The sequence below is a fragment of the Suricata suricatta genome, chromosome 11 (assembly GCF_006229205.1).
Source record: "Suricata suricatta isolate VVHF042 chromosome 11, meerkat_22Aug2017_6uvM2_HiC, whole genome shotgun sequence".
NCBI lineage: Eukaryota > Metazoa > Chordata > Mammalia > Carnivora > Herpestidae > Suricata > Suricata suricatta.
In genome coordinates, this window is record NC_043710.1 from 5,453,144 (window position 1) to 5,479,404 (window position 26,261).

Here is a 26,261-nt window from a genome sequence, read left to right on the forward strand (position 1 = left end):
AGACATTCATGCAACCAGCACCCAGCTTGACTTAGCTCCTTCCTTTTTGAAAAAAAATTAAGTTTTTAAAAAAGTATGTATTTATTTTTGAGAGAGAGAGCATGCGCGTGAGCACGGGAGGGGCAGAGTGAGAGGGAGAGACAGAGAATCCCAAGAAGGCTCTGCACCATCAGTGTGCAGCTTGATGCAGCGCTTGAATCCATGAACCGTAAGATCATGATCTGAGCCGAAATCAGGAGTCCGATGCTTAGCTGACTGACCCACGCAGATGCCACTACACCAAAAAAAATTTTTTTTGTTTATTTTTGAGAGAGAGAGAGACAGAGCGTGAGTGAGGGAGGGCCAGAGAAATAGACGAGACACAGAATCTGAAGCAGGCTCCAGGCTGAGCTGTCATCATGGGTCTTGAAGCGGGGCTCAAACCCCACACAAACTTCGAGATCATGACCTGAGCTGAAGTTGGACACCCAACCGACTAAGCCACCCAGATGCCCCCCATTTTTTTTAATTAAGTAGACTCCATGCCCAACATGGGGCTAACTCATGATGTCAAGAGTGGCATGCTCTACCTGACTAACCCAGCCAGGCACCCCAAGTTAGTTTAGCTCCCTTCTTGACCGTTTCCTGGGGCTTCCTGTCCAATGAAATAGTTCTCGATTCTGTGCTTATCATTTCCCTGTGTTCCCGGAACTCTGCTCTCAACCATGTTATTTTAACTTTTGCTTATGTCCTGTGATTTGCTTTTTCTGCTCAGTTAATGTTTGAGATTCATTTGTGTTCATGCATGAAGCTATCACTCACCGTTCTTACTCTGTTCCAGTATTCCACTTAAACACACACACAATTTAATCTCTTCCCATGCTGATGAGCAGCTTGTGCTATTTGCCATTTGGCACCACTGCGGACACCCTGTGCATCTCCTGAAGAACAGAGTGAACAGACGCAGGTTTCTCTCGGAGAATCATTTGTTTGGAGGTCAGAGGAATGCTCAACCTTAGATCAGCTGCCTTGTTCTCCAAAGCTGTTGCACCAGGCGATGGTCTCAGAAGCAGCAGCTGGCAGTCCTGACCACTTGGTATACCTGCCTGGTGTTAGCAGTTCTTCAGTTTTGCCAGGCTAGTGGTATAAACCTCCAGTGGTTTAAGCTGCGCTTTCCTGACTGCTCGAGAGGTTGAACGCCCTCCCATAAGTTGATGTATTATTCATTTTCCTCTCCAGTTCATGAGTTTTGCTCATTTTTGTGTTGGGTTGTCCTTTCTTCACCTTTTGTTTTTTTTTAAGTTCTTTATTTATTTAAATACTAACCTTTTGTTAACACATATGTGGTGAATATTCTATCTTGGTTTAAGATTCATCTTCTCACATTCTTGATGGTAACTTTTAATGAATAAAAGCTATTTTTATTTGTATTTTTTTAATGTTTACTTAACTTTTGAGAGAGAGAGAGAGAATGAATGTGAGTAGAGAAGAAGCAGAGAGGGACACATAGAATCCAATGCAGGCTCCGAGCCCGGAGCTGTCAATACAGCCTGACATGGGGCTTGAACCCAAGAATCATGATCATGATCTGAGCCGAAATTGGACACTCAACTGACTGAGCCATCCAGGCGCTCCTTTTATTTGTGGTTTTAACTTAATCTTAAAGATTTAGTTTTTTATTCAAATTTACTTTATTTTTAAATGTTTAAATGTTTATTTGAGAGAGAGATACAGTGCTTGCATGCAGTGGGATGGGAGAGGGAGGGAGACAGAGAATCCTAAGCAGGTTCTATGCAGACAGTGGGGCTCGATCCCATGAACTGTGAGATCATGACCTGAGCCATGTCATATACCAGAGTCAGTGCCTGGCTCTTGGTTCATTCTACCAGTCAATTTGTCTGTTCCTGCCACAGGGCCACACTGAACTTAAAAATCGTAGAATAAATTTTGGTATCTGACCTGTTTTGCTTCAACAGTGTCCTGGGTCTTATCTGTGATCATTTAAGCTTCCATCTAAGTTTTGCAAATTCAGCTTGTCAAGTTCCACAAAAAACCCTCTTGGGACTTTATTCAATCTTGTGAAACTCTTTATTTATTTCAACAATTTGTAGATCATTTCGGCTTGCCTAGTCATATAGTCTGCAACATGAAGAGTTTTGTTTTTTCCTTTTAAATGCCTAAACTTTACTTTCTTCTTGTTTCCTTCTAAAACCTAAGACCTTCAGTAAATTGTTGATCAAAAGTGGAAATAGGGAACATTTTTGTCTTCTTTCTGATTTTTATTTTATTTTATTTTGGTCTTCTTTCTGATTTTGTTTTTTTATTAAACATTTTTTTAATGTTTATTTATTTCTGAGAGAGAGATAGAGTGCGAGTAGGAGAGGGGCAGACACAGAGAGAGACATAGAATCCGAAGCAGGATCCAGGCTCCGAGATGTCAGCACAGAGGCCGATGCGGGGCTCGAACTCACAAACTGTGATATCACGACCTGGGCTGAAGTTGGACACTTAACTGACTGAGCCACCCAGGTGCCCCAGTTCTTTCTGATTTTAAAGGGAGTGTTGTAGCGTTTCAACAGATGACAGTTATTATATTTTCATTTTTTGAGGCATTATCAGTTAAGGAAATTCTTTTCAACTTGAGTTTTCTAAAATTTTTTTTTATTATAATGGATATAAAGGACTTTTAAGAGCTTTTTCTAAATTTATTGATATGATGGTGGTTTTCCTCTTTTAATCTGTTAATATGTGATTTTCATAAACATATTTTCTAAGACTAAATAAACCTTGCATTTCTGGGATAACTCAAGTTGGTATTTTTTAAGAGTTGGTCTTCTAGGATTTTGTCTAGAATTGTGGCATTTTTACATTTTCCTTTTTGGATCTATCTTTGACTTTGGTATCCAGGTCAAACTAACATCATAACATGAGGTGGAGAACATTTCTCTTTTTCCATTATCTGGAAGAGTTTATGTAAAATTGGTACCACCTGTCACCTGAATATTCTGAAGGATTCAGCTATAAAACTCTGTGGGCTTAGATTTTTTGCATGAAGACATTAGATCACTGATTTAATTTCTATAATGGCTGAAGACCATTCAAGTCATCTATTCATAAATGGACTTCAATATGCTTTATTTTTCTAAGAATTTGTCCACTTCATCAAAGTTGTGAATTTTATTGCCGTACGTTTTTGATATATTTGTACTTACATGCCCTTTAATTTTCTACTTTTGTTTGTGTCTTCACTCATTTTCTTGTCAAATCTTGTCAAATGTTTGTCGATTTTATTATCTTTTCAAATAATCAACTTTGGGCTTTTTGGTCTTCTCCGGAGTTGTATTTCAGCTCCTTTGTGTCTGCTCTTCTATTTGTGATTTTTCTCCTTCTATTTTCTATGTATTTCCTTCTCCTCCCTGAATTCTTAAACTTGATGGATTTATGAATTGGGGCCATTAATCAGTTCTAGGAAATTCTCAGCCATTATCTCCTCTAATATGTCTTCTCCCACCTTCTCTCTCCTTTCCCTTTAAAGCTTCATTTTACGTCCTTAGACCTTTTCACACTGTCTCCCATGACTCTTCAGCTCTCTTTTAAATTTATTTTTCTTTTTTCGTTTCCTTTTTAAGGTTTTTTTTTTTTTTTTTTTTTTTTTTTGAGAAAGAGAGGAGGATGGCGGGGGTAGAGAGAGAGAATCTCAAGCAGGCTCCATGCTCAGCATTGAGCCCAATGCAGGGTTCAGTCTCACAAACTGAGATGATCTGAATCAAAACCAAGAGTTGGACACTCAACTGACTGCGCCACCAAGATGCCCCTCTTTTAAAATGTCTATCTTTGTCTCTGTGCTACATGGTGTATATATTCTTTTATCTTTAGCTGAATCTAAAACCTGTTTAACCTGCCTATTTTTAGCTTCAGTGGCTGGGTAGTTTATTTTTGGGATTCCATTTGATTCTTTTCCAAGTATCTGACATTTTGTGGGTCTGATCCTTACTTCTGCTGATTTGCAGGTGGCAAAGCAGGACTTCTACTAGGGCTCCCACCAGGTAAGCCTCCTCTTAGACCTAGGGCTACAGGGTTACTAGCTCTGGAGTAAAGAAAACCAATGGGGACCTCCAAGGAATCTGTGAAAGAGAACACCTGGTCTGTCTGTCTGTCTTCCCAACAGTACTGAGCACACTGAAGTACTGAACACACATTCATCAGGCTGACATGTCAGAACCCATGGGCTTAAACTGGAGAGCTGGTAACATGGATGCCAGTGGGAGGCAGATGGTATCATAAACCTGACCCAGGCAGGTGCGGGTAATAGGGAGCAGACCTGCCAATCTGGAGAGTCATGCCATGTCCCAGTGACCAAAAGTGGTGGCTCCTGCTCAATTTCAGGCAGTTGTTTCCGTGGGACTTGAGCCTATCGATGCCAGTCCTTCCAGGAAAACAGAAATACAGACTTATACCCAACCTTGCCAATTTTCACAATACATTGTGGGCCAGAATGGGCTGTGTTTGTGACCCTGGCTGAAGCCTCTCCTTATGGAAATGCCTTCACCTTCCCTGATGCTGTCTCCGTGCTGTGCTCTTGGCTTTCACGAGGGGGCTCATAAAAGAAATAGCCCCACCAGAAATGCTTCCATATTCCGTTTCTTCTGTAAAACTGTTGCCGAGGTTGTACGGTCCATCCAGCTGAACGATTCCTCTTCTACAGAGACCCACCTCGTTCAGCCCTGGAATGGAACACTCTGTGCTTGCTCGATGCTCAGTCACAGTTCGATATTGGCCTAGGATTTGGCAGATTTGACTCCTTCATCTAGTGACCTCATCATCATCATCATCATCATCATCATCATTATCATTAACAAACTACTTTGGAATAATTCGGATACGCAGAAAAGTTGCAAAGATAGAACAGAGAGTTCTCATAAGCCCCTTGCCCAGCTTCTCCTGTTGTTAACAGTGTACAAAAATGTTATATTACTGTCAGCTGAAGTCTAGACCTAATTTAGATTTCACTAGTCGTCCCATTAATGGCCTTCTATTCTAGAATCTAAGACATCATATTGCATTTTGCAGCTACTGATTTTGAATTTCTAATTTTATTTTCCTTTAACAACCAAATATCTTTTATTTAAAAAATGCCTTTCTGGAAACAGGCAGGAGTATAATCATGGAGGCATTTGCTGAATTGAAAAGCTGGGCTTTCTATTGATTGAAAAGGCCGGCAGGACCCAGTTCCAATGGAAGGTGCTGCACCATGAGGAGGGAGCCGTCAGGGATTCATAAACTTTGCTGAGTGTCAGGCTCACCCAGCAGGCAGGCTAACATGCATATTCCTGGGCCCTGCTCTCACAATTTCTGAATCAAGTCTGGGGAGAAGGTACCCAGGGATCCGCATTTGTAGCCTGCTCCTCGGTGGTGCTGATGCTGCTAATCCACGGACCACACCTAATGTCACGCTGGCTCGGAGAAAATGACATTCAATCTGCTCAGTATGTTGTTTCATGTGATTCCTGCCAGGTGAGGCAGGGGCTGTATCCCATTTAACAGATGAGGAAAGTGGTGCCCAGCAAGGCACAGTACGTTGCCCCAGTCACACAGCTGGTTAATACCGACGTCAGAACCCCCAAAGGTCCCGACTCTAAGTATCCCCAGGTGGGAGGGCAGCCAGGGCCACGCTGACCACTGTCTTCAACCTCCTACGCTCCAGGCCTCCTTCTGTCCCTCAACCCACAAAGCCCATTCCAATCCCCAAACCAGACTTTCTGCTTCCTGTTTCTTTTGCTCCTACATCTTCTCATAGGTGGTTCCTCCTTGCCGCTCAAGTTCCAGCTTAAATACCATCTCCTCCAAGAAGCCTTCCTTGACCGCCCAGGCTAAGGGGTAGCTGCATCCCTTTCCCCTCCAATCTCACTTGTTATCACATCACCGAGTTTTACTGCCTTCACAGCTCTTGTCATGATTTGAAATGATCTCATTCATTCACTTGTTGTTTACATCTTATTGTTTCCTTTCTCAGTAATAAGCCTTCCCTTCATCTCAGTGCCTGGCACGTGGTAACACTTGGTATACAGACTTGTCAAGTGAATGAATGAATGAATGAATGAATGAATGAATAAGTGGATGATCAGAGGGCTACAAGGTGGTGCTGGAGAGTAAGGCTGGAGGGCAAGAAGCCCCCCACTTACCTGAAGTCTCCTGAGGAACCTCTCCAGGGCTGGCTTGCCCACAGGCCGGATCTTGTTGCGGTCCAGGCGGACCCGGGCATCCGGCCGCCCATCAGTGCCTGTGGTGGGAGTGACAGTGACGAGTCCCTCGCCAGCCTCCAGCAAGACCCTCAGGATCACAAACCGGGCCTGCATGTGGGCCTGCCAAAGCGAAGGAGAAAGGAATCATGTGCAGCCCTGATTTAAGAGCTTGGGCCTAATATACAGTACATGGTCATTAACTGTCAATTATTCTTACCATTGTATTCTCTCTCATTCCGTGGGTCTTTTTCTGCCTAATCCTCCCCCCTGAAATGCTCCCTCCCCGATCACGAGGGAAGACAGGCTGCCCTGGGAAACAGGAAGGCTTTTTCCAGGCAGGACCATGCGCCCTATGCTCCCCTTTGCCGCCCAGTATGCCTTTCACTGCTCCAAACCCCACCCCGACGACAGCAGGTACCCCTGGATCCCCCGCGATCCAGGTGACCAAGCACTTTCTCGTCCACAACCGTGTTTGCATTCAACAGTGGGACCAAGTGGGCATCAGGATCCCCAGTTTACAGATGACAAAACAGAGGCCCAGAGAGGTGAACTGACTTGCTCGGGGTCACACAGCTTTAGAGAGCAAGGACTCGCACCTAAGTTTCCTGACTCTAAAACGTGTGCTCTTTTGATGGTGCAAGATCGCCTCCTCAGAACATACTCTGTGTAACTTTTAAAAACATCCCTGTTGATCACCTTATTTCTGAAATACATCTCGTAACTGAGCGGTCTCGCCTAAAGCTCTGGAGGCACACTGCTCGGATTTGCATCCTGGCTCTGCTACGTACCAACAAGTTACTCCATCTCTGTGCCTCCATTTCCTCAGGTCTACAATGAGAGTAATAATAATATACCTACCTCCTGGGGTTGACGCCGGGGACAAATGAGTCAATTCCGGTAAAGTGCTAGAAACATGTGTGGCACAGAGGAAGTCCTACGCAAGTCAACTATTAGCAGTCGTAGTAAAATCACCTCATCCGATTTGCCATCAGAAGGGGGCAGGAGGATTATTACTCCCATTGCACAGACAGGGACACTGAGGCTCAAACAGTGTGACGTACCCCCCACATAGGCAGTGGGGTCTGGGACTTAGAGCCAGTTCATGTAGCTTGTAGGGAGATACGGTTGTCCAGTCCCTGCACCTGGAGTCCTGCCCTTGGCCCTCACCTGTCTCCAGCTGGAGGTCTCAGGGGTGTAGAACTCCAGAGCGAGCAGCCCGGCCCGAACCATGTTGAGCCAGTTCACGTAGATCACATCTTCCGCATCAGCCCCCTCAAAGCCGAAGATCCTGGGGGAGGGACAGGGGGTGGCAGGGGCTGTCAGAGGCTGCCTGGGTCTCGACACCCCACCAGCACGCCCTCTGTCCACACAGGGGGCCCACCCCCCATGCCTGGTGCTCATACTCCAGCACTTGGGGGTTGAGGCAGAGGTAGAGGCCCACGCTTTCAGCCCGGCATTCTTCGTAGCTAGAGGCGATGGTGCTGAACTTGCTGTCCCAGGTCTCCCCGCTCCGGTACCAGCTCTGAATCTGGGAAGGGAGGCCCAGGAAGCAGGCTTAGGGGCAGCAGCTACCCCAGCCATGCCCAGCCCAGCACCCTGGGGCTCCGCCGAGGCTGCCCTCACCTGCTCCCCCGTCTCAGGGTTGATCACTGTCTCCTGGTCAAAGTTAAATGCTCCTTTCTCATCCTGCAAAAGGGTCATGACACGAGACGCGTGAGGGAAAGGTGCCTCTGCCCGGGCCCAGTACGTCAGCCCGGGGTTCCAGGGCCGTCCACACACTGCTGCCTCCAAACCTGAGTCCTGTGACACCGGCTGCCCTCTCAGAACCCCCGGTCACTTGAAAACCCGGACCCAGGATCTCCAGACCCCAGATATGTACCAGTGGCTGGGCCAGAAAGCTGCTGCCCCTCTATGTGCTTCCCAGCCCCTGGCCACACACTGCCGGAGACCACAGCCTGTGATTCTCTACTTGAAATAAGCATCAGCCTCGCTATCCACTCCATGTGCCAAGGGCATTTTATGCACCATCCATTTACTCCTCACAACCCCCCACCCCCAAGAAGGTCCTATTACCCTACCTCACAGAGGAGGAAACTGAGGCTCAGGAGACTACGAGCCCCAAAGAAGCTCACAGCACATAATCTTCGCGCACACTATCTCAACAATGACACTCATTTCCAGAGGGGCTACTGCGTCAGGCAAGCCCTAAAGCTTTGCTTTTATTCCTCATAATAGCCCATATGGTAGGAGTCAGGGTCCCTGTTTTACAGATGGGCCAAATGAGGCTCATTACAGAGAACTGACTTATCCAAGGACACAGCGTGGTCACATTTATCCACATTTCCCTGTGACTTCAAAGCCTGGACAAGGGCCCCGGGCCCGGCTGCTGTCCCAGTAGCTGCTCTCCAGATCCTTCTGACCTCCAGCCCCTCCCCAGTCAGCGAGGTGCCCCATGTCACAGGACGCAGGCCCAACCCAGAACCCAGCTCCCTCCGATGTCCTGGCCCCAGCCGCCTCTGGTCATCTCATTTGTGCAGCTATAGGCTGGCGGTCCAGGATGGGCTCTGTTCAGCCTGGTAGAAAGCTTGTCTGTCTTCTCCAGACTCCCTGAGTGGTTGTCAAAGGGGCTGCAGCCATTCTGGCCGGCTGGCAGGAAGGGGCTGCTCTGGGGAGAAGTGACTCCCTATAATGCCAGCAGAGATACAGGCTCTAGGGACCGGTAAGCAGTACAAAGACCACGCTGCAGCCTCAGGACTGGGAGTAGCCAGACTGGCCCTCACAGCCTCCCAGTCCCTGGGGCTGAGTCACACCCCCAGGGCAGGCTTCCCTGGCCCGAGCCACACAACTCTCTGTTGAGGAGACCTTAGCTGGACTGTCCTGCAGGCCCTGCACCTGAGGCTCCTGGGACGGGGAGGGGGAGACAGGAACTCCCATCAGTAAGGGGCCATTTCCCCCAGGGAAGCCAGGGCCCCTAAGGGTAAAGGCTCAAGCAGCTTCACCGCAGGTGGGGTGGACGGTGGGGGAGGGGGGGCCTCAGGCGCTGCTCACCTGCACGAAGAGCTTGCCGCTGCCGTGTCCCAGCAGCTCGTGCAGTCCCACCTGCACATCAAAGGAGGGTCCCTTCCAGCGGATGTACAGGTCCTGCCAAGACAAGCAGAGACCCGCGCTGTCTGTGGCCCCACCATAGCCACACAGCCCGCCAAGGCCCCTGCTACTGGGCAGAGGGCCCGCCTGGCCCACCTGATCCTTGCAACAACCCAGGAGGAAGGAACTGCCTCCACTGTTCGGCGGGTGGGCAAACAGGCCAAGTGGTAGGGCCACGAGGCCAGGAAGCGGTCGGCCTGCTCCTTCCTCTCCCTGCCCAGGGCCCTCTGCCTTCCCGTGTCAGCTGAAGTCAGGCCAGGCCCAGCCCAGACCCTCGGGCTGCCAGTGCCCACCTTGTCATCCTCCTCCAGGAAGGTAAGCTTCTCCCGCTGCGTAGCGTAGGCCACAGCCAGCACGTTCCCCAGTGACACGTTCTTAAAGCCTTCTGTCTGCCTTAGGTCATCATCTGGAGAAGGCGGGGAGGGAACCGGGGAGAAGGGCCAAAAATCAAGGGCCACAGACAAGGAGTCCAGACCAGGGGACCAGGCTGGGATGGAGAACTGAGTAGGGCAGCATGCGGCCGGGGTGAGTGTGTGTGAGAGGGAGGGGCGACCCGGGAGGCTTGGGGGGTGGGAGGGGAAGGCCGGAGGGGTGGGGTCCAAGGAAGCTCACAGTTGGGGATGTTGATGCCAGCAGGGATGCCAGAGCCAGAGAAGGTGAGAACGTCCAGGGAGGTGAAGTCGGGGGTGAGGAACTTGTCCTTCTCGAAGGCCGGGGGCCAGGGCAGCTCCTTCAGCAGCTGTTCCGCACTTGCCACCAGACACTCAAACTTGGCACTCATGGCCTTGTTCACCATGGCCACAAAGCCTGCAGGGACGGACGTGGGCTGTGGGCTGGCAAGGCTTGGGAGGGTCCTATGCCCCACTTCCAGCCATCATGCAGGTACAGAATGCCCATTATGTCCAATACCCTTTGCTGGTCGGAGAGGAGAACAGTGACCCAGGCCCCGCCTTCATGGAGGTCACTGGGGTAGGAGGGTTGTAACCCAGTGAGAAGGCTTCACTGGGTAACATCTGAATGGATTTTTTTTTAAATTTTTAATGTTTTTGAGAGAGAGACAGCATGAGCAGGGGAGGGTCAGAGAGAAAGGGAGACACAGATTCTGCAGACAGGCTCCAGGCTCTGAGCTAGTTGTCAGCACGGAGCCTGATGCGGAGCTCAAACCCACGAACTATGAGATCATGACCTGAGCCAAAGTCGGATGCTTAACCGACTGAGCCACCCAGGCGCCCCACCTGAATAGATTTTAAAGGAGATGGCGGGGAGGACATAGAGGGTGGTGGGTAAAGGATCAGATACCCAGGGGAAGGAACTTCCTGAGTAAAAAAGATGCTCTTCTTTTTGGGGAAACTGAGCTGTCCTGCATGGCTAGAGCGTCTGACTTTTAAGGTGGTGACTGAGGCCATTATGCAGGAGAACTGGATTGCTCCTTTTAGATTCAATGCAGTTGGAGTTCCTAGCGTAAAGCACAGTTTCCAAAGTTGCACTCCATAAAATGCTGTTTCTATAAGAGACTTTATAAAGAAAGAGCTTCTTGGTTAAATAAGTTTGGATAACACTATATGCCCTATCTCTAACTTCTTAGAGATTTCTAATGTACGTTTGTATATTAGAGGTACTGAAGAGTCCTGTGGGCAAGATCCCTTGCCGCTTAGCACTGAACCCTTCTTGGTGTAATTCCTGTTAACCCTGCATGAACTGTAACTTGGAAAGGCCTGGCCTGGACTGCTTGCAGGTCAGACTCTTGCAAAGAACAGATTAACTTGGCCAAGGGTTTAGACTGGACAAAGCCTCCCCGTCTGGAGCCACTCTGTCCGGTGGAACTGACACACCAGGCCAGGAAGACAGGATGATTAAAATAGCCAAGAAGAGGGGCACCTGGGTGGCTCAGTCGCTTAAGCATCTGACTTCAGCTCAGGTCATGATCTCACAGTTCGTGAGTTCAAGCCCCACATCATGCTCTGCACTGACAGCTCAGAACCTGGTTCGGATTCTGTGTCTCCCTCCTGCTCTGTCCCTCTCCCACCTGTGCTCTCTCTCTCTGTCTCTCTCAAAAGTAAACAAATAAACATTAAAATAGCCAAGAAGATGGGCGCTGGGGTGGCTCAGTTGGTTAAGCCTTCAACTTTGGCTCAAGTCATGATCTCACAACTCGTGGATTCCAGCTCCGCACTGGGCTCTGTGCTGACAGCTCAGAGCCTGGGACCTGCTTCGGATTCTGTGTCTCCATCTCTCTCTGCCCCTCTCCTGCTCACATGCTGTCTCTCTCTCTCAAAAATAAATAAATATTAAGAAAAAAATTTTGAAAATAGCCAAGAAGAGAAAGCAATCTCAGGGATTGGTTAAATAAATTAGGGGGCAGCCATATGATGGCACATCACGTAACTGTTGGACATGTAGTGCAATATCAATGTCATGGGAAATTATAATATTATGCAGCTACTAAAAAGAACACAGGGGGAGCCTGGCTGGCTGTTGGCAGTGCATGTGCTCTTGATCTTCGGGTTGTGAGTTCCAGCTCCATGTTGGGCATGGAGCCTACTTAAAAAAAATAAGTAAGTAAAAATAAAAAGAACTTTGGAGTGCCTGGGTAGCTCAGTCAGTTGACTATCCAACTTCGGCTCAGGTCATGATCTCACAGTTCATGAGTCTGAGCCCCACATTGGGCTCTGTGCTGACAGCTCAGAGTCTGGAACCTACTTCGGTTTATGTGTCTCCCCCAGCCCCCGTCCCTCCCCCACTCTCTCCCTCTCTCTCACAAAAAGAAATAAACATTAAAAAATTTTAATAAAAAAATAAGTTAAAAATAAAAAAGATAAAAAGAGCATGGCAGGTTGATATGTACAATTTGAAAAGATATCCAAAATATTCACACAAAAGCAAGTGGCAGAATACTACATATAGCTTGATCTCATTTACCTGGACGAATTAAAAGTTGTGTGTGGGGTGTGTGTGTGTTGTGTGTGTGTGTGCGCACATGCGTGTGCTCACACAAAGCTCTGGAAGACCTATAGTCAACTGTGAACTGTGGTGACCTCAGGAAGGGAGTGTCACAGGGCGAGGAATGTCACATTTTATCCTACATACTTATGTATTGTTCCAATTACTTACAACAAATGTGGATTTTTAAATCCCTCCCACATGTTTAAACATTTACAGCTCTATATAAAAACAAAAACCACAATGTACATTCCTAATTTTAAACCTTGAGGTGGGTGCAATCACAGATGATTTTTTTTTCTGTATTTTCAAAATTTGTGACCATGATCATGGACTAGTTTTCTAATAATCACAATGAATTATGGTAAAAAGGGGAGCCTCTGAGATCAAGGCTGCTCAGGGGGTTCTGGGGTCTTGACCCTGAGAGAGGCCTGGAGAATTGGGACCCAGGCAGGGATGTGGCAGGTGCGGGCACCTGTCCTCCCCTCTGGTCCTGCATCACCTGCCCCCTCGGCCTGCATCTACGCGCTCAGATCTCAGGCACCCCGATGGGCTGTTGGGACTTTCCTCTGCGCTCCCAGGCTAATCTCTCCGGCTTCTAGCAGGTGGGTGTTCCAGACGCTATCTCCAGGGGCTGGGGAGGCTAAGGCTTCGCACAGAAGTAAATCCTCAGGCTGGATGCCTGGGGATATGGGCACAGGCATGGAGGCTAAGGCAGCCTGCCACCTGCCCTGGGATGACAGCAGCCAAGTCAAGTTCACAATCATGATGTTAATTATGCTCCGGGTCACCCAGCACCTTTCATGTGCCTGGCATCATGCCGAGCAGCCTATACAGAACACCTCATTTCCCACGACACCCAAAAGGGAGTGTGGGATGCTTATTTCTGGGTTTACGCAGCCGGGGAGGTCACACAGCTGGTGAGTGGCAAAAAGGGGCTCTGGCTCAGAGAGCAAAGGCAGAACAGCAAAGTGGCTCGGAGCTGAGGGTCCGGGCCTGGCCACTCACCAACCTCAGTAACCACCTCTGTACCTTGAGGATAGCAATTCTCGTGGGCTGACGGCGTCCAAAGGAGAGGATATACTTAAGTGCTACACGGTAAATTATCAACACTGGTTACTGTTATTATTACTGCTAAGGGGGGAGGGGAGAACCCTCGGGGGACACGGGGTACGGGTTTGCAAGCTGACCCCTCTCCTCCCAGAAGTTACCTTCAAACTCTCCACGGGAACCAAAGGGGTCTCGGTAGCTCTCGATGAACCCGATGTAACTGGGGGAGAAAAGGGCAGAGATAGAAGAGGGGCAGGCAGGAGGGGGGCAGCGGGGTGAAGGCTGGTGCCTCACCTCTCCACGATGGGGCCTTTGTCCTGTATCCAGAAGCGGGAGCCCCTCTTGTGGGCCTCGATGGAGCCCTGGGTGAAACTCTCTACGTACTGAGCCAGCATCTGTTCCTGCCGGCTGTTGGCTGCATATGCCTGGGGGTGAGCAAGGGTCGGTCAGGCCACCCGCCTGTCCTGACGCCTGTCCCTGCTGTCCGCGGGGATCCGGAGCTCGCACACCTCAGCCCCCGGCCAGCCCCACCTTGGCTTTCTCCAGCTGCTCCACCACCTTCTGGAGGATGGGTGCGTAGTCGCCCCGTGTCACCTGAAAACGGCTCCCCCGGAATTCATAGCTCTTCAGCCTGGAAGCCATTTCGGAATGCAGAGCAGGCTCTGAGGGAAGGAGGGTTGCTAGTTAAGACACCCCAGCAGGCTCTCACTGCGATATTCTTTTACTCTACGATCTTCAATGACTCCCCACTGCCTAAGGAAACTAGTATAAACTTTAACTTTCAAATACATATAGATTACATAATATGAAATGCTTTTTATTTTTAGAGAGAGAGTGAGGGTGCATAAGAGGGGGAGAGGGGTAGAAGGGGAGAGAGAGAATCTAAGCAGGCTCCACATCCAGCATGGCGCCCAACACGGGGCCTGATCCCACAACCCTAGGATCACGATCTGAGCCAAAATCCAGGGTTGGACACTCAACTGACTGAGCCACTCAGGCACCCCCATACTATGAAATGTTCTAAGTGCTTCACACAGGTTAACTCACTGAAGCCTCACATCAACTCTAGGGGGAATGATCTCCAGTTTACAGATGAGGACAAAGGCACCGAGAGGTTAAAGTAAGTTTCCAAAGGTTACACGGGCAGCAAGTGGCAGAGCAGGATTCAAACCTAGGGTGGCAAACTGCATCTAAGAAGACAGCCGTCCCCTAAACATGATCACACCGAGCCTTACAAGGAGACAAGAGGGCGAACAGGAAGGAGGAGATGTGATGAGAGAAGGAGGCTGGAGAGGGGGGAGGAAGGAGACATGAGCCGACGGGAGCTGGTAGCCTCTAGAAGCTGAAGCTGAAAGACTATTCCCCCTGGAGGCTCCAGAGGGACCTGACTTTGGACTTCTAGAACATGACAGAATATATGTGATTTTTTTAAATACTTATTTATTTTTGAGAGACTGAGAGAGACAGATCATGAGCAGGGGAGGGGCAGAAAGAGAGGGACACAGAATCAGAAGCAGGCTCCAGGCTCTGAGCTGTCAGCAGCACAGAGCCGGATGCGGGGCTCGAACCCATGAACTGTGAGATCATGACCTGAGCCGAGGTCGGACGTTCAACCGGCTGAACCACCCCCAGGTGCCCCCAAATATATGTGTTTTGCTTGTTGCTGCTGCGCAGTAAGATGTATTTCTAGACTATATTTAAGAATGAAAGATAACCACGGTGTCTCCCATGACCCAACCTGACATTTCCCATGTCCTAAGGTGACATCCCCCATTAGGATGCGTCATTAGGATCCCTCCTCTTGCCGCCGGGCAGGCTTGTGACTATGGAAGGGATGCCGTGTGACTGCCGAGGCCAGGTCATATACGGTGACACAGCTCCTGCCCGGCTCTCTGGGAACGCTAGCCACCGTGAACCAGGTGACGGAACCACATGAGGCACTCTGGCCGACAGTCCCTGCCGAGGTCCCGGCCCACAGCTAGCGTCTGCCACCAGATTCGTGAGTGAGAGCCTGCAGGTGACTCCAAGCCTCTGGCTGTTGATGACCCCCCCCTCCCCCGCACTAGCCTGAGTCTTCACAGCTGAGACCTCGGACATCGTCCCCAGGCACCCGCAGTTCCTACTGTGCCGCATCCAAATGACTGCCCCAGAGAGTCTGTGAGCGTGAAAAGGTGGGGTTACATCACTAAATGTGGGGGGCATTTGCACGGAGCCATAGATAACACAAGAGGCACACCCAGGCAGCCTGGCTCGGAGCCACGCTGTCAGCACCGGCGCTTATGCAGGGGAGTATGTGTAAGGACTGGGCCAGCACACAGTCCCACAAACCCAATCTCCCTTTCCTTCGTCAAATCAAACTACTCGCCAACTCCTAAACACCCCCTCCACAACGTTCTGGGGCTCACACTGTTCCCTCCACCAGAAGTGCGGGTCCCCAGCCGTCTCTCTGCACACCAAATAGCTGAGTTTCCACCAGGTGCTAGCCACTGGGGAGATAGTGGTGAACGAAACATACAATTCTTCCCCTTGGGGAGCCTGTAGTCCACAACAGCAAAAAAACAAACAAACAAAAAAACACACCAAAAACCCAGGGAATTACTGTGTATGATGCTGGGAGAAGAGAAGGAAAGTCATTGAAAGGCAGGGAAAGGTCCTGGAAGTGATGTCCAAGCATGGCCTTCAGGATGAGCGGGTGTTCATCACGTGAGCAAAGGGAGGGGAGCCTCTGAGGCAGGAAGGGGATCAGATGCAAAGTCCTGGACAGCGGACGTGAGAACACGGGGTTTTCAGGGAACGGTAAGCGGCTGGGCGTGGCCGAGGCACGGAGTCTAAGTGGGAGGCTTGCAGGGATACGAGGCTGGGGGCCAGGAGGAGGCAAGTGGGTGGAAAAGGGGGGGCCAGGTTGCAAAGGTCCTCACAGGGGCTTGGATATTTCTGTGCACACTGCACGCATTTCTCTCTCACCTGGGAACAGACCTCAATGTCCTCCTATGAGAATCCCCCACCATGACCTTCGGTTCGGGTCAGTGGGAGGGGCTGACCTCACCTGGCTCTGAGGCAGGCTTGGGATCAGGGTCTAGACAATCAGAGATCCGTCCCCCGACCACGGGGATTGGGTTCACGGATAAATGTGGTATCCACGATAGGGAAACTAGAGCCACCCCCAGACCTTAGGAAGAAACTTCTAGGAGAACAGGGCCCTCTTTCTGCTGAAGTGGCCAGGTTGGTGACTATCAGGCCCTGTGCGGGGGGAATGTGCCATGGATGAAGTCAGAGAGCTGAGCCAAGACACAGAGACGTTTTTCAGGATACTGTCTGAGTAGCTGGATCCAGCAGTGCTTGAAGCCATCCTACTCCAGGAAATCTTCATTACCCAAGTACCTCCTGGTTCAGGCAAATTTGAAACAGATTCTTCATTGGCAAAGAGTTCTGAATGAGAGGGGCACCTGAGTGGCTCAGTTGGTTAAGTGTCTGACTCGGTTTTGGCTCAGGTCATGATCTCTTGGTTTATGAGATCGAGCCCCATGTTGGGCTCTGCACTCACAGTGCAGAGCCTGCTTGGGATTCTCTCTCTCTCAAAATAAATAAAGAAACATTAAAAAAAAAAAAAAGAGTTTTGAATGATATAGCCCTGAGAGGTGGATTTGGGCTTTACCCTGAGGGTACTTGATATTGAGGAAGCAGACTTTAGTATGTTAGCCATCCCTACCTTTTTTTTTAATAAAAATTTTTAAATGTTTTTTATTTATTTTTGAGAGACAGGGACAGCGCAAGCAGGGGAGCGTCAGAGAGAGAGGACGATAACAGAATCTGAAAGGCTCCAGGCTCTGAGCTAGCAGTCAGCACAGAGCCCAACATGGGGCTCGAACCCACGAACCATGAGATCATGACCTGAGCTGAAGCCAGAAGCTTAACCGACTGAGCCAACCAGGCGCCCCATCCCTACCTTTCTATATTCCCCCCAACCTCCAAGACACATATGGTCACCTCTTCCACCAAACCTTCACTGATGTATGTTTGGGTTTCTCTTCTAGGCTGTCAAGGGGCATATGGCCCAGCCTCTCTTCCCATTATTTATGTGCATGTTATTTTTTGTGTTGGGCACCATGCCTCCCAACACGGCTCCCGTTAGAGGTTTGCAGCAGTAACATCTGCAGAGTGGAACAGAACCCCTTTCCCTGTCCTCGTGTTTCCCCCATTTCTTTACTGTCGCAGCCAGCACCGCGGCTGGTGCTCCCCTCCCAGGCCCTGCCGTACACAGAACACGGCATGGAGCGTGGAGCACGGGAACGCCTGTACGTCTACGACCAGCACGGGCCGTGACTATTCTGACTGCTCTTCCCTGCAGCTACCGCGTAACCACGAGCCCCTGGCCTCAGTCCAGCCCCCCCGCCCTGGTCCAGGGACGCTGAGGCAGGAGTAGAAGGGGCATATGAAGCTCACCCGTGCCAAGCACAGAAGCCAGCCGCACCTCATAGCGGGGCTTCCCCTCCTGGTCCACATCCTTGAAGAGCCGCGTGTTGTAGGCACTGAGGTTCTGGAAAAGACCAGGGCAGGGGTCTGGGGAAGTCCAGAGGGGGGTGCAAGGGGGGAGTAGGGGAAGGATCACACCAGGGAGAGAAGATACAGAAGCAAAGCGGGCCCGGGCCTCTGGGGGAAGCCGCCCAAGGTGGGGGAGCGGCTGGGCCACCAGGCCAGGCTCTCCAGTTCTGCTCTACATGCTGAGCGCTAACTTTTACTAAGTGCTTATCTGACTGGGCCCAGCACTGCACGCCCTCAGCCAACCCACGGCTACGCGAGGCAGCAGACGTGACACTGGTCACACAGCTGCTGGGAGATGAAGCTGACATGTGGACCCCAGGGCCCAGTGGGCAGCAACGCTCTGCATCCTGCCCTGAGGCTGTCGTTAAGGCCTTCGGTCTGCATGGGGGACGCGGTGGCGGGGGGGTACACAACAGCTCTGTCACGGGGCCAGGCCAACTCCCGGACAAGGATTCCCAAGTCTTGTCCACCCTAAACACCCAAGATGCCAGTGTCTCTGGGCCCAAGCTGAGACCCGGAGTGCGTGCCAGTGGTGAGGGGGCCCCGTCACACCACAGTCCCGTATCCCCCAACCCTCAAACCTGTGAGTCCAGAAAGTCTTGGGCCAGTTTGGCATCTTCCATGGTGCAGTTCCCAGAGAAATAGGTGGTGATGCCCTGTTGAGGAAGGGGATGGACTGGAAGAAGGAACTGCTGGGGTGGGGAGACTCCCTTCCCGGCACACTTCCCCCCGCAGCCCAGGCTTCCTGCACCTCCTCCCAGCAGCCTCCGCCCTGCCCCCTCCATCTCCTTCCTGGGGCTAAAACTGTACCACAGATAACTAAGAGGGGTCCATCTCTAGCTCTCCTGCTGCTCTGCTCCAGCCTTTCACAGGCTGGCCCCCACCCCCACCCCCCTGCACAGGCTTGCCACATCCCTCACGCCACACAGCTGCCCAGTGGCCTCCTCCCATCTTCCCCTGCCCAGCTCCCTTGCTCTCGGCTCTTCTCTACTTCCCGTCTGCACACACCACCCCAGATTTGCACGGCTTTCAGAAAGCATTCCGATCAGCCTGCCTCCTAGTTTACAAATGACAGAACCGAAGGCCACAGTGGTGTGAGCAGCTCGGCCTTAAGGCTGTGAGGCAAAGCTCTCTGCCTAGCCGGTAGCCTTCCCTCCAAGCCTGGCGGCTTCGAGGCCGCCCTTCACTCTCCCGCATGGTTGGGGGGCCTCACCTCCTTCCCCAGCCCGAGGTGTCGAAGACGCGGCTCCAGAGAGAACATGAGCTCCTCGCAGGTCTGCCAGAGGCTCCGGACTTCCTCCGGGTGCTTCTGAGCAGCCTTACTTCCCAGGATCACACGTTCCAGCTTCTCCTGCAAGAGAGGAGAGGCCATTGGCTCGGCCACACCACCCAAACCTGTCTGCTGGACCCTCCACATCCACCCCTGCAGCCCTTCTCCCACAGCCTAAGACCTTCCGGCTCCAAGTGCGGTCGATGGACCAGTGGTGTTGGTATGCAGGAGAAATGTCGACCCTCAGGCCCCACTGCCAACCTGGTCAGTCAGAAGCTGCATTTCAACCAGACGGCCAGGCAGTTTGTCTACACAGTTATCAGGGCCCTCGTGTAAGAACCGTATCTGCCCGGATGGCCTTGGGCTCCATAGTCCCGGTGAGGGACTCCCATGCCCAGGCCTCTCTACCACCCCCGGCGATGACCAGGCTCTGTTTCCACAAGCACGGAACAGTTCCCAGAACATTTCCACATCCTTCCCTTGCAGGCCCCTCAGGTCGGCTCGGGCAGGAAGAAACACTGCTTTCTCCTTCTCTGTGAGGAGGGTACAGGTCCCAGCAAGGCTGGGTGGCTCAGAGTCGTGCAGCATGGCACTGCCAGGGTCAAGGCTCCACTTAGGCCCCACTACCATCCACCAGCCCCAAATTCCTCACCTTCCCCAGCCTTCCCTCAACTCACCTTGGGCAGGTTGGGAACAAACTTGGTGTCGCCAAAGGACTTGTAGTTGCCCATGTTGGAGTAGATCCCTGCGGCGTAGACCAGGAACGCCTGGGGGGAGGTGGGCATCAGAGACCTCTGGAAGCAGAGCCTCCCCCGCACCAGGGAGGTTCCCTGCTAAGACGGTAACACCCAGAGGAACCAGTATAGGTGAGGCTGGGAAATGTGGGGACAGGCCCCAGATCCCAGCAAGCCCCAGGCTGGCTGCAAAATACGTTCACAGACCAATCTTCACACGCCCATTGTCCAGCCACGCCAGTCTTTTCGGCACCCCCCAAACTCACCCACCTCTGTTCCCACTCTGCCCAGCACCCTCTCAGCCACCTCATCTGACCTCCAAAGCCCAGTTTATACACTGCCTTCTTCTGGGAAGCCTGGGTGGCTCAGTCAGTTGAGCACCCGACATCAGCTCAGGTCATGATCTCGCGGTTCATGGGTTTGAGCCCCACATTGGGCTCTGTGCTGACAGCTCGGAGCGTGGAGCCTGCTTTGGCTTTGGTGTCCCCCCACCCTCTCTCTCTGCCCCTCCCCCATTCATGCTTGCCTGTGCTAACATAAACAAAAAAATTAATAAAAAAGCAAACAAAAACACCACACTGCCTACTTCTGCAGAAAGCCTGTCCTCTTGCCAGGAAGCTGGCATTGAAAACATCAAATGTTAGAGCCAGAGAGGCCTTGATCATCAGCTCTACAGCTTTTGCAGGCCCAAAGCTTAGTCTTCCTTCCCCTGGCAACAAGACCTCAATCTTCCTCTTGAGAAGGGGGGACTCTCTCTTCGCTAACTCAGCTCGGTAGGCATAGGCTCAGGCTAGACCGTAAAAGCCTTGCCCGGGCAACTTCCAAGTGGCAAAGAGCCTCTTTTTGTACTGGGGCTCACCCTGGAGCTCCTCTATTGAAGTGAGGAAAGAAAACAAAGCTGAGAGATGAAGACTGCATCACAATGGTTTCACCGAGCCCCTGAATCTAGCCGCGCCTGAAGCCTGCCCTAGCCCTAGACTTTTCAATTGCGCGAACCAATAATTCTTTTTTATTATTTATTTGTTAATTTAAAAAGCTGGAAGGCTTCACGAATTTGCATGTCATCCTCATGCAGGGGCCATGTTCATCTTCTCTGCATCATCCCCATTTTAGTACATGCGCTGCTGCAGTGAGCCTGCTCTCTTTTTAAATATACCTTATTTTTAGAGCATTTTAGGTTCACAGCAAAACTGAGCAGAAAATATATAGATTCCCCATGTACCTCCTGCCCCCACACATGAACAGCCTTCCCTATTAACTTCTTCCACTAGAGTGGACCATTTGTTACAACTGGTGAGCCTCCATGGACACATCATCACCCAAAGACCATAGTCTACATTAGGGTTCACTCTTGGCATTATGCATTCTATGGGTTTAGACAAATATGTGACATATATCCACTATTATGTGTATTACTCTGTATTATAGAATAGTTTCACTGCCCTAAATATCCTTCCCCTCACTGGCTGGCAACCCCTGAGTTTTACTATCTCCATGGTTTTTTCTTTTCCAGAGTATCATAGAGTTGGAATCAAATGTACATAGGCTTTTCAGATTGGCTTCTCTTTTTTTTTAACTTAAAAAACTTTTTTAATGTTTATTTATTATTGAGACAGAGAGAAACAGGGTATGAGTGGGGTAGGGACAGAGAGAGGGAGACACAGAATCCAAAACAGGCTCCAGGTTCTGAGCTGTCAGCACAGAGCCTGATGTGGGGCTCGAACCCACAAACCGTGAGATCATGACCCAAGCTGAAGTCAGTTGCTTAACCGTCTGAACCACTCAGGTGTCCCCCTTTTTCTTAAGTCTATTTATTTATTTTGAGAGAGAGAGAGAGAGAGAGAGAGAGAGAGAGAGAGCGTGTGTGTGTGTGTGTGTGTGTGTGTGTGTGTGCGTGCGTGCGCACGCTCTCTTCACATGCTTATTTGCCATCTGTGTATCTTTTTTGGTTAAGTATCTATTACAGTCTTTGGCCCATTTTTTAATTGGGTTGCTTGTTTTCTTATTGTTGAGGTTCTTAAACTTTTTTTTTATAAATGTTTATTTATTTTGAGAAAGAGAGAGAGAATGACAGCAGGGAAGGGGCAGAGAAGGAGAGAGAGGATCCAAAGAAGGCTCCATGTTGTCAGCACAGAGTCTGACATGGGGTTCAAACCCACGAATCCTGAGACCATGACCTGAGCCGAAGTCAGATGCCTAACTGTCTGAGCTACCCAGACGACCTCTTATTGTTGAGTTTTAAGAGTTCTTTATATATTCTGGCTAACAGTCCTTAATCCTATATCTTCTTTCTCAGTCCTATATCACTTGTAATTATTTTTTCCCAGTCTGGGGCTTGACTCATTTTCTTGAGTGTTTTTGACAAAGCGGAAATTTTTAATTACATTGAAGTTCAGCTTGTCAATTATTTCTTTACAGATCATACTGGCATTGTACCTAAAAAGTCATTCTCCCTATCCAAGGTCATCTACATTTTCTATACTCTTCTGGGAGTTTTCCAGTTCTGCATTTAATGTTTAAGTTTGTGATCCACTTTGCATTAACTTTTGTTAAAGATGTAAGATTCACACCTGATCTACATTCTTTTTTTTTTTTAAGATTTATTTATTTTGAGAAAGAAAGCACTCATCGGCACATGCATGCAGGGGAGAGGCAGAGAGAGAGGGACAGAGAATACCAAGCAGGTTCTGTGCCACCAGCACAGAGTCCGACGTGGGACTCAAACCCACGAAACATGAGATCATGATCCGAGCTGAAATCAAGAGTCGGTGGCTTAACTGACTGAGCCACCCAGGTGCCCCCTTTTTTTTTTTTCACATGTGGATGTTCCAGAACTATTCGCTGAAAATTTCAGACAACTTTTACCCTGTTGTGTTGCCTTTGCTCCTTTGTCAAAGATCAGTTGGCTATATTTATGGGGATCCACTTCTGGACTCTGTATTCTAGTCTGCTGATCTATTTGCCTGCCCTTTTGCCAACACCACACTGTCTTGATTACTGTGGCTTTATAGTTAAGTCTTAAAGTTGAGTGGTACTGATCCTCTGCTTTTTTTTCCTCCACTACTGTGTTGGCTACTCTGGGTCTTTACCCTCTTTACTTAGTATTGGGTTGAAAATAAAATAACCTACTGGGATTTGTACTTGGGTTGCATTGAATCTATAGATAAAGTTGGGGAGAACTGACATCTTTTTCTTTTTATGTTTATTTATTTTGAGAGAGAGACCAGAAGGAGCGCACAAATTGGGAAGGGGCAGAGAGAGAGGGAGAGAGAAAATCCAAAGCAGGCTCTGCGTTGTCAGAGGAGAACCTGACTCAGGGCTTGTGAGATCATGACCTGAGCTGAAATTAAGAGTCGGACACACGACAGCCACCCAGGTGCATCAAGTGGTGTCTTGACAATACTGAATCTTCCTGTTCATGAACATGGACCATCTTTCCATTTATTTAGTTCTTGGATCTCTTTCATCAGGTTTATAGCTTTCTTCCTATAGGTCTTGTACATAGTTTGTTGTATTTTTAACTTACATATTTCACTTTCTTGTGGGCTATGTGGAAATGGCATTGTTTTTAATATCAAAGTCTTTTTGTTCATTGCTGCTATATTAAAAGCAATAGACTTTGTATATTAACTTTATATCCTGCAACCTTGCTATAATTGTTTATGAGTTCCAGGAAGGTCTTTTTTGTCAATTATTTTGGATTATGTACATAGATGATGATATTTTCTGTGAACAAAGACAGTTTTGTGTCTCAGTCTGCATACGTTTTGTTTCTTGTTCTTGCCTTACTGCATTAGCTAGGACTTCTAGAACAATGTCGAAAAGCAGTGGTGAGGGGACTTCCATACCTTGTTCCTGATCTTAGTGAGAAAACTTCAGTTTTTCACTCTTACATATGATATTAGCTGCAGGGTTTTGTAGATAGGCTTTATCTTTATCAAGTTGAGGAATCTCCCCTCTATTCCTAGTTTAATACTTAGAGTTTTTATGATAAATAGGTGCCAGATTTTGTTAAATGCTCTTTCTGAATCTATTGATACGATTGTGTGGTTTTCTTCTTTAGCTTGGTGATGTGATGCATTACTTACTTTCAAATACTGAGCCAGATTTGCACTCCCAGGATAAATTCTACTTGGTCACGGTGTGTAATTCTTTATACATTGTTGGATTTGATTTGCTAATATTTTGCTGAGAAATTTTGCATGTATGTAAATGATATTGGTCTGTAGTTTTCTTGTAATGTCTTTGTCTGGTTTGGGTATTAGGATAATGTTGGCTTCATAAAATTAATTTGGAAAGATTCCCTCTGTCTCTTTTGAAAGAGATTAAAGAGTACTGGTATAATATTGTCCTTAAATGTTTGGTATAATTCACCAGTAAACCCATGTCAACCTAGTATTTTCTGTTTGGGAAGGTTATTGACTTTCGATTGAATTTCTTTAATGCCCACGGGATCTATAGTGATGTCCTATCTTTCATTTCTGATATTAACAGTTTGACTTCTCTCTTTTTTCCTTAGACTGGCTAGCAACTTTTTAATCATTATGGTCTGAGTGTTGGTGTTCCCAAATGCCAATTCATACACTGAACTCTAACCCCCAAAGTGATGGGATTAGAGGGACCTTTGGGAGGTGGTTAGGTCATGAAGCCAAGAGCCCTCACCATTAGGATTAGTGCCCTTATAAGAGACACCAGAAAGCTAGTTCACCCACTTCATGGTGACAGGACATCATGGGAAGTGGGAAGTCAGCACTGTGCAAACTGGAAGAGGACTTTCACCAGAACTTGACTGTGCTGGTGCCCTGAACTTGGTCATTCAGCCTCCAGAACTCTGAGAAATAAATTTGTTTATAAGCCACTCAGTGGTATTTTGTGATTGCAGCCCAAATGGACTAAATATGTTTTGCTAATCTTTTCAAAGAACCGCCTTTTGGTTTCATTAAGTTTATTTGATTTCCTGTTTTGGACTTTATTGATTTCTGCTCTAAATCTTTTTTTTCTTTTCTTCTATTTATTTTGGATTTAATTTGCTCTTCTTTTTCTCTTTTCCTAAGGTGGAAGCTTAGATTATGGATCTTAGATCTTTCTTCTTTTCCAATATATGCGTTCAATGCTATAAATTTCCCTCTAAGCAATGCTTTTGCTGTGTCCCACAAATTTTGGTAAGTTGGGTTTCATTTTAGTTCAAAATATTTTAAAATTTCTCTTGAGATTTCTTTGACTCATGTGTTATTTACAAGTGTGTTGTTTAATCTCTGAGTACTTGGGAATTTTCCAGCTATCTTTTTGTTATCAATACCTAATTCCATTCCTTCTCTTTATAGGTAAGTTTCACGCCCAGTGCGGAGCCCCCTGGGGGGCTTGATCTGAGATCAAGACTCCAACACTAAACCAAGTGAGCTACCCAGGTACCCCTAATCTAATTCCATTTTGATCTGAGAGCAGACATTGTACCACTCCATTCTTTTAAATGTGTTAAAGTGTGTTTTTTATAGACCTAAATGTGGTCTGTCTTGGTAGATCTTCCAGATAAGCTTGAGAAAACATTTTCTGCTGTTGTTGGATGAAGGAGTCTACAGATGTCTATGATATCTAGCTGACTGATGGTGGTGTTGAGTTCAACTATGTCCTTACTGATTTTCTGCTTGATAGATCTATTTATTTAAAAACTTTTTTTTAAAACATGTATTCATTTTTGAGAGACAGAGTGCGTGGGGGAGGGGCAGAGAAAGAAGGAGACCGAATCCCAAAGCAGGTTCAGGTTCCAAGCTGTCAGCACAGAGCCCAACATGGGGCTTGAACTCACCAACCATGAGCTCATGACCTGAGCCAAAGCTGGGCACTTAACCAACCTAGTCACCCAGGCGCCCCCTATTTCTTTTCAATACATTTTTAACATTGTTGAGAGGAGGGAGCACACAAGCAAGGGAGAAGAGCAGAAGGTGAGAGAGACTCTCTCCACACTGAATGTGGAACCTGAAATAAGGCTCAATCCTACAACCCCGGGATCATGACTTGAGCCAAAATCAAGAATTGGACACTCAGCTGACAATGCCACCCACGTGCCCCTAGATCTATTTCTGATGGAAGGGTATTAACATCTCCAACTATAGTACTGGATTCATCTAATTCTCCTTGTAGTTCTAACAGTTTTTGCCTCAAATATTTTGATGCTCTGTTAGACACATACACATTAAAGACCACTGTCTTCTTGTAGAACTCTCTGTAATGCCCTCTTTATCCCTGATAACTCTTCAGATTCTGAAGTTCACAACATTAATACAGCTACTCCCACTTTCTTTTGGCTAATGTTGGTATGATATATCTTTCTTCATCTATTTACTTTTAATTTATATGTAT

At 48.6% G+C, this 26,261-nt stretch overlaps 1 protein-coding gene and 1 non-coding gene across 5 annotated transcripts in view; both read right to left on the bottom strand.

The window, feature by feature from the left end:
• DPP3 (dipeptidyl peptidase 3) overlaps positions 1–26,261 on the bottom strand; it is a 38,792-nt gene that overhangs the window by 4,340 nt on the left and 8,191 nt on the right. For all 4 annotated transcript variants that reach the window (XM_029956227.1, XM_029956226.1, XM_029956228.1 and 1 more), the window contains exons 3-16: positions 19,845–19,934; positions 19,111–19,248; positions 18,479–18,553; positions 17,799–17,892; positions 13,887–14,017; positions 13,650–13,780; positions 13,517–13,575; positions 9,978–10,172; positions 9,659–9,771; positions 9,270–9,362; positions 7,845–7,907; positions 7,625–7,749; positions 7,389–7,509; positions 6,162–6,341 (exon numbers count right to left, since the gene is read on the bottom strand). In XM_029956227.1, coding sequence (XP_029812087.1) covers positions 6,162–6,341; positions 7,389–7,509; positions 7,625–7,749; positions 7,845–7,907; positions 9,270–9,362; positions 9,659–9,771; positions 9,978–10,172; positions 13,517–13,575; positions 13,650–13,780; positions 13,887–14,017; positions 17,799–17,892; positions 18,479–18,553; positions 19,111–19,248; positions 19,845–19,934 — 1,608 coding nt within the window. The remainder of the gene's footprint in view (positions 1–6,161; positions 6,342–7,388; positions 7,510–7,624; positions 7,750–7,844; positions 7,908–9,269; positions 9,363–9,658; positions 9,772–9,977; positions 10,173–13,516; positions 13,576–13,649; positions 13,781–13,886; positions 14,018–17,798; positions 17,893–18,478; positions 18,554–19,110; positions 19,249–19,844; positions 19,935–26,261) is intronic.
• Positions 20,932–21,036, bottom strand: LOC115272835. Its single transcript, XR_003900491.1, has one exon. It is a non-coding gene; the product is annotated as a U6 spliceosomal RNA (small nuclear RNA).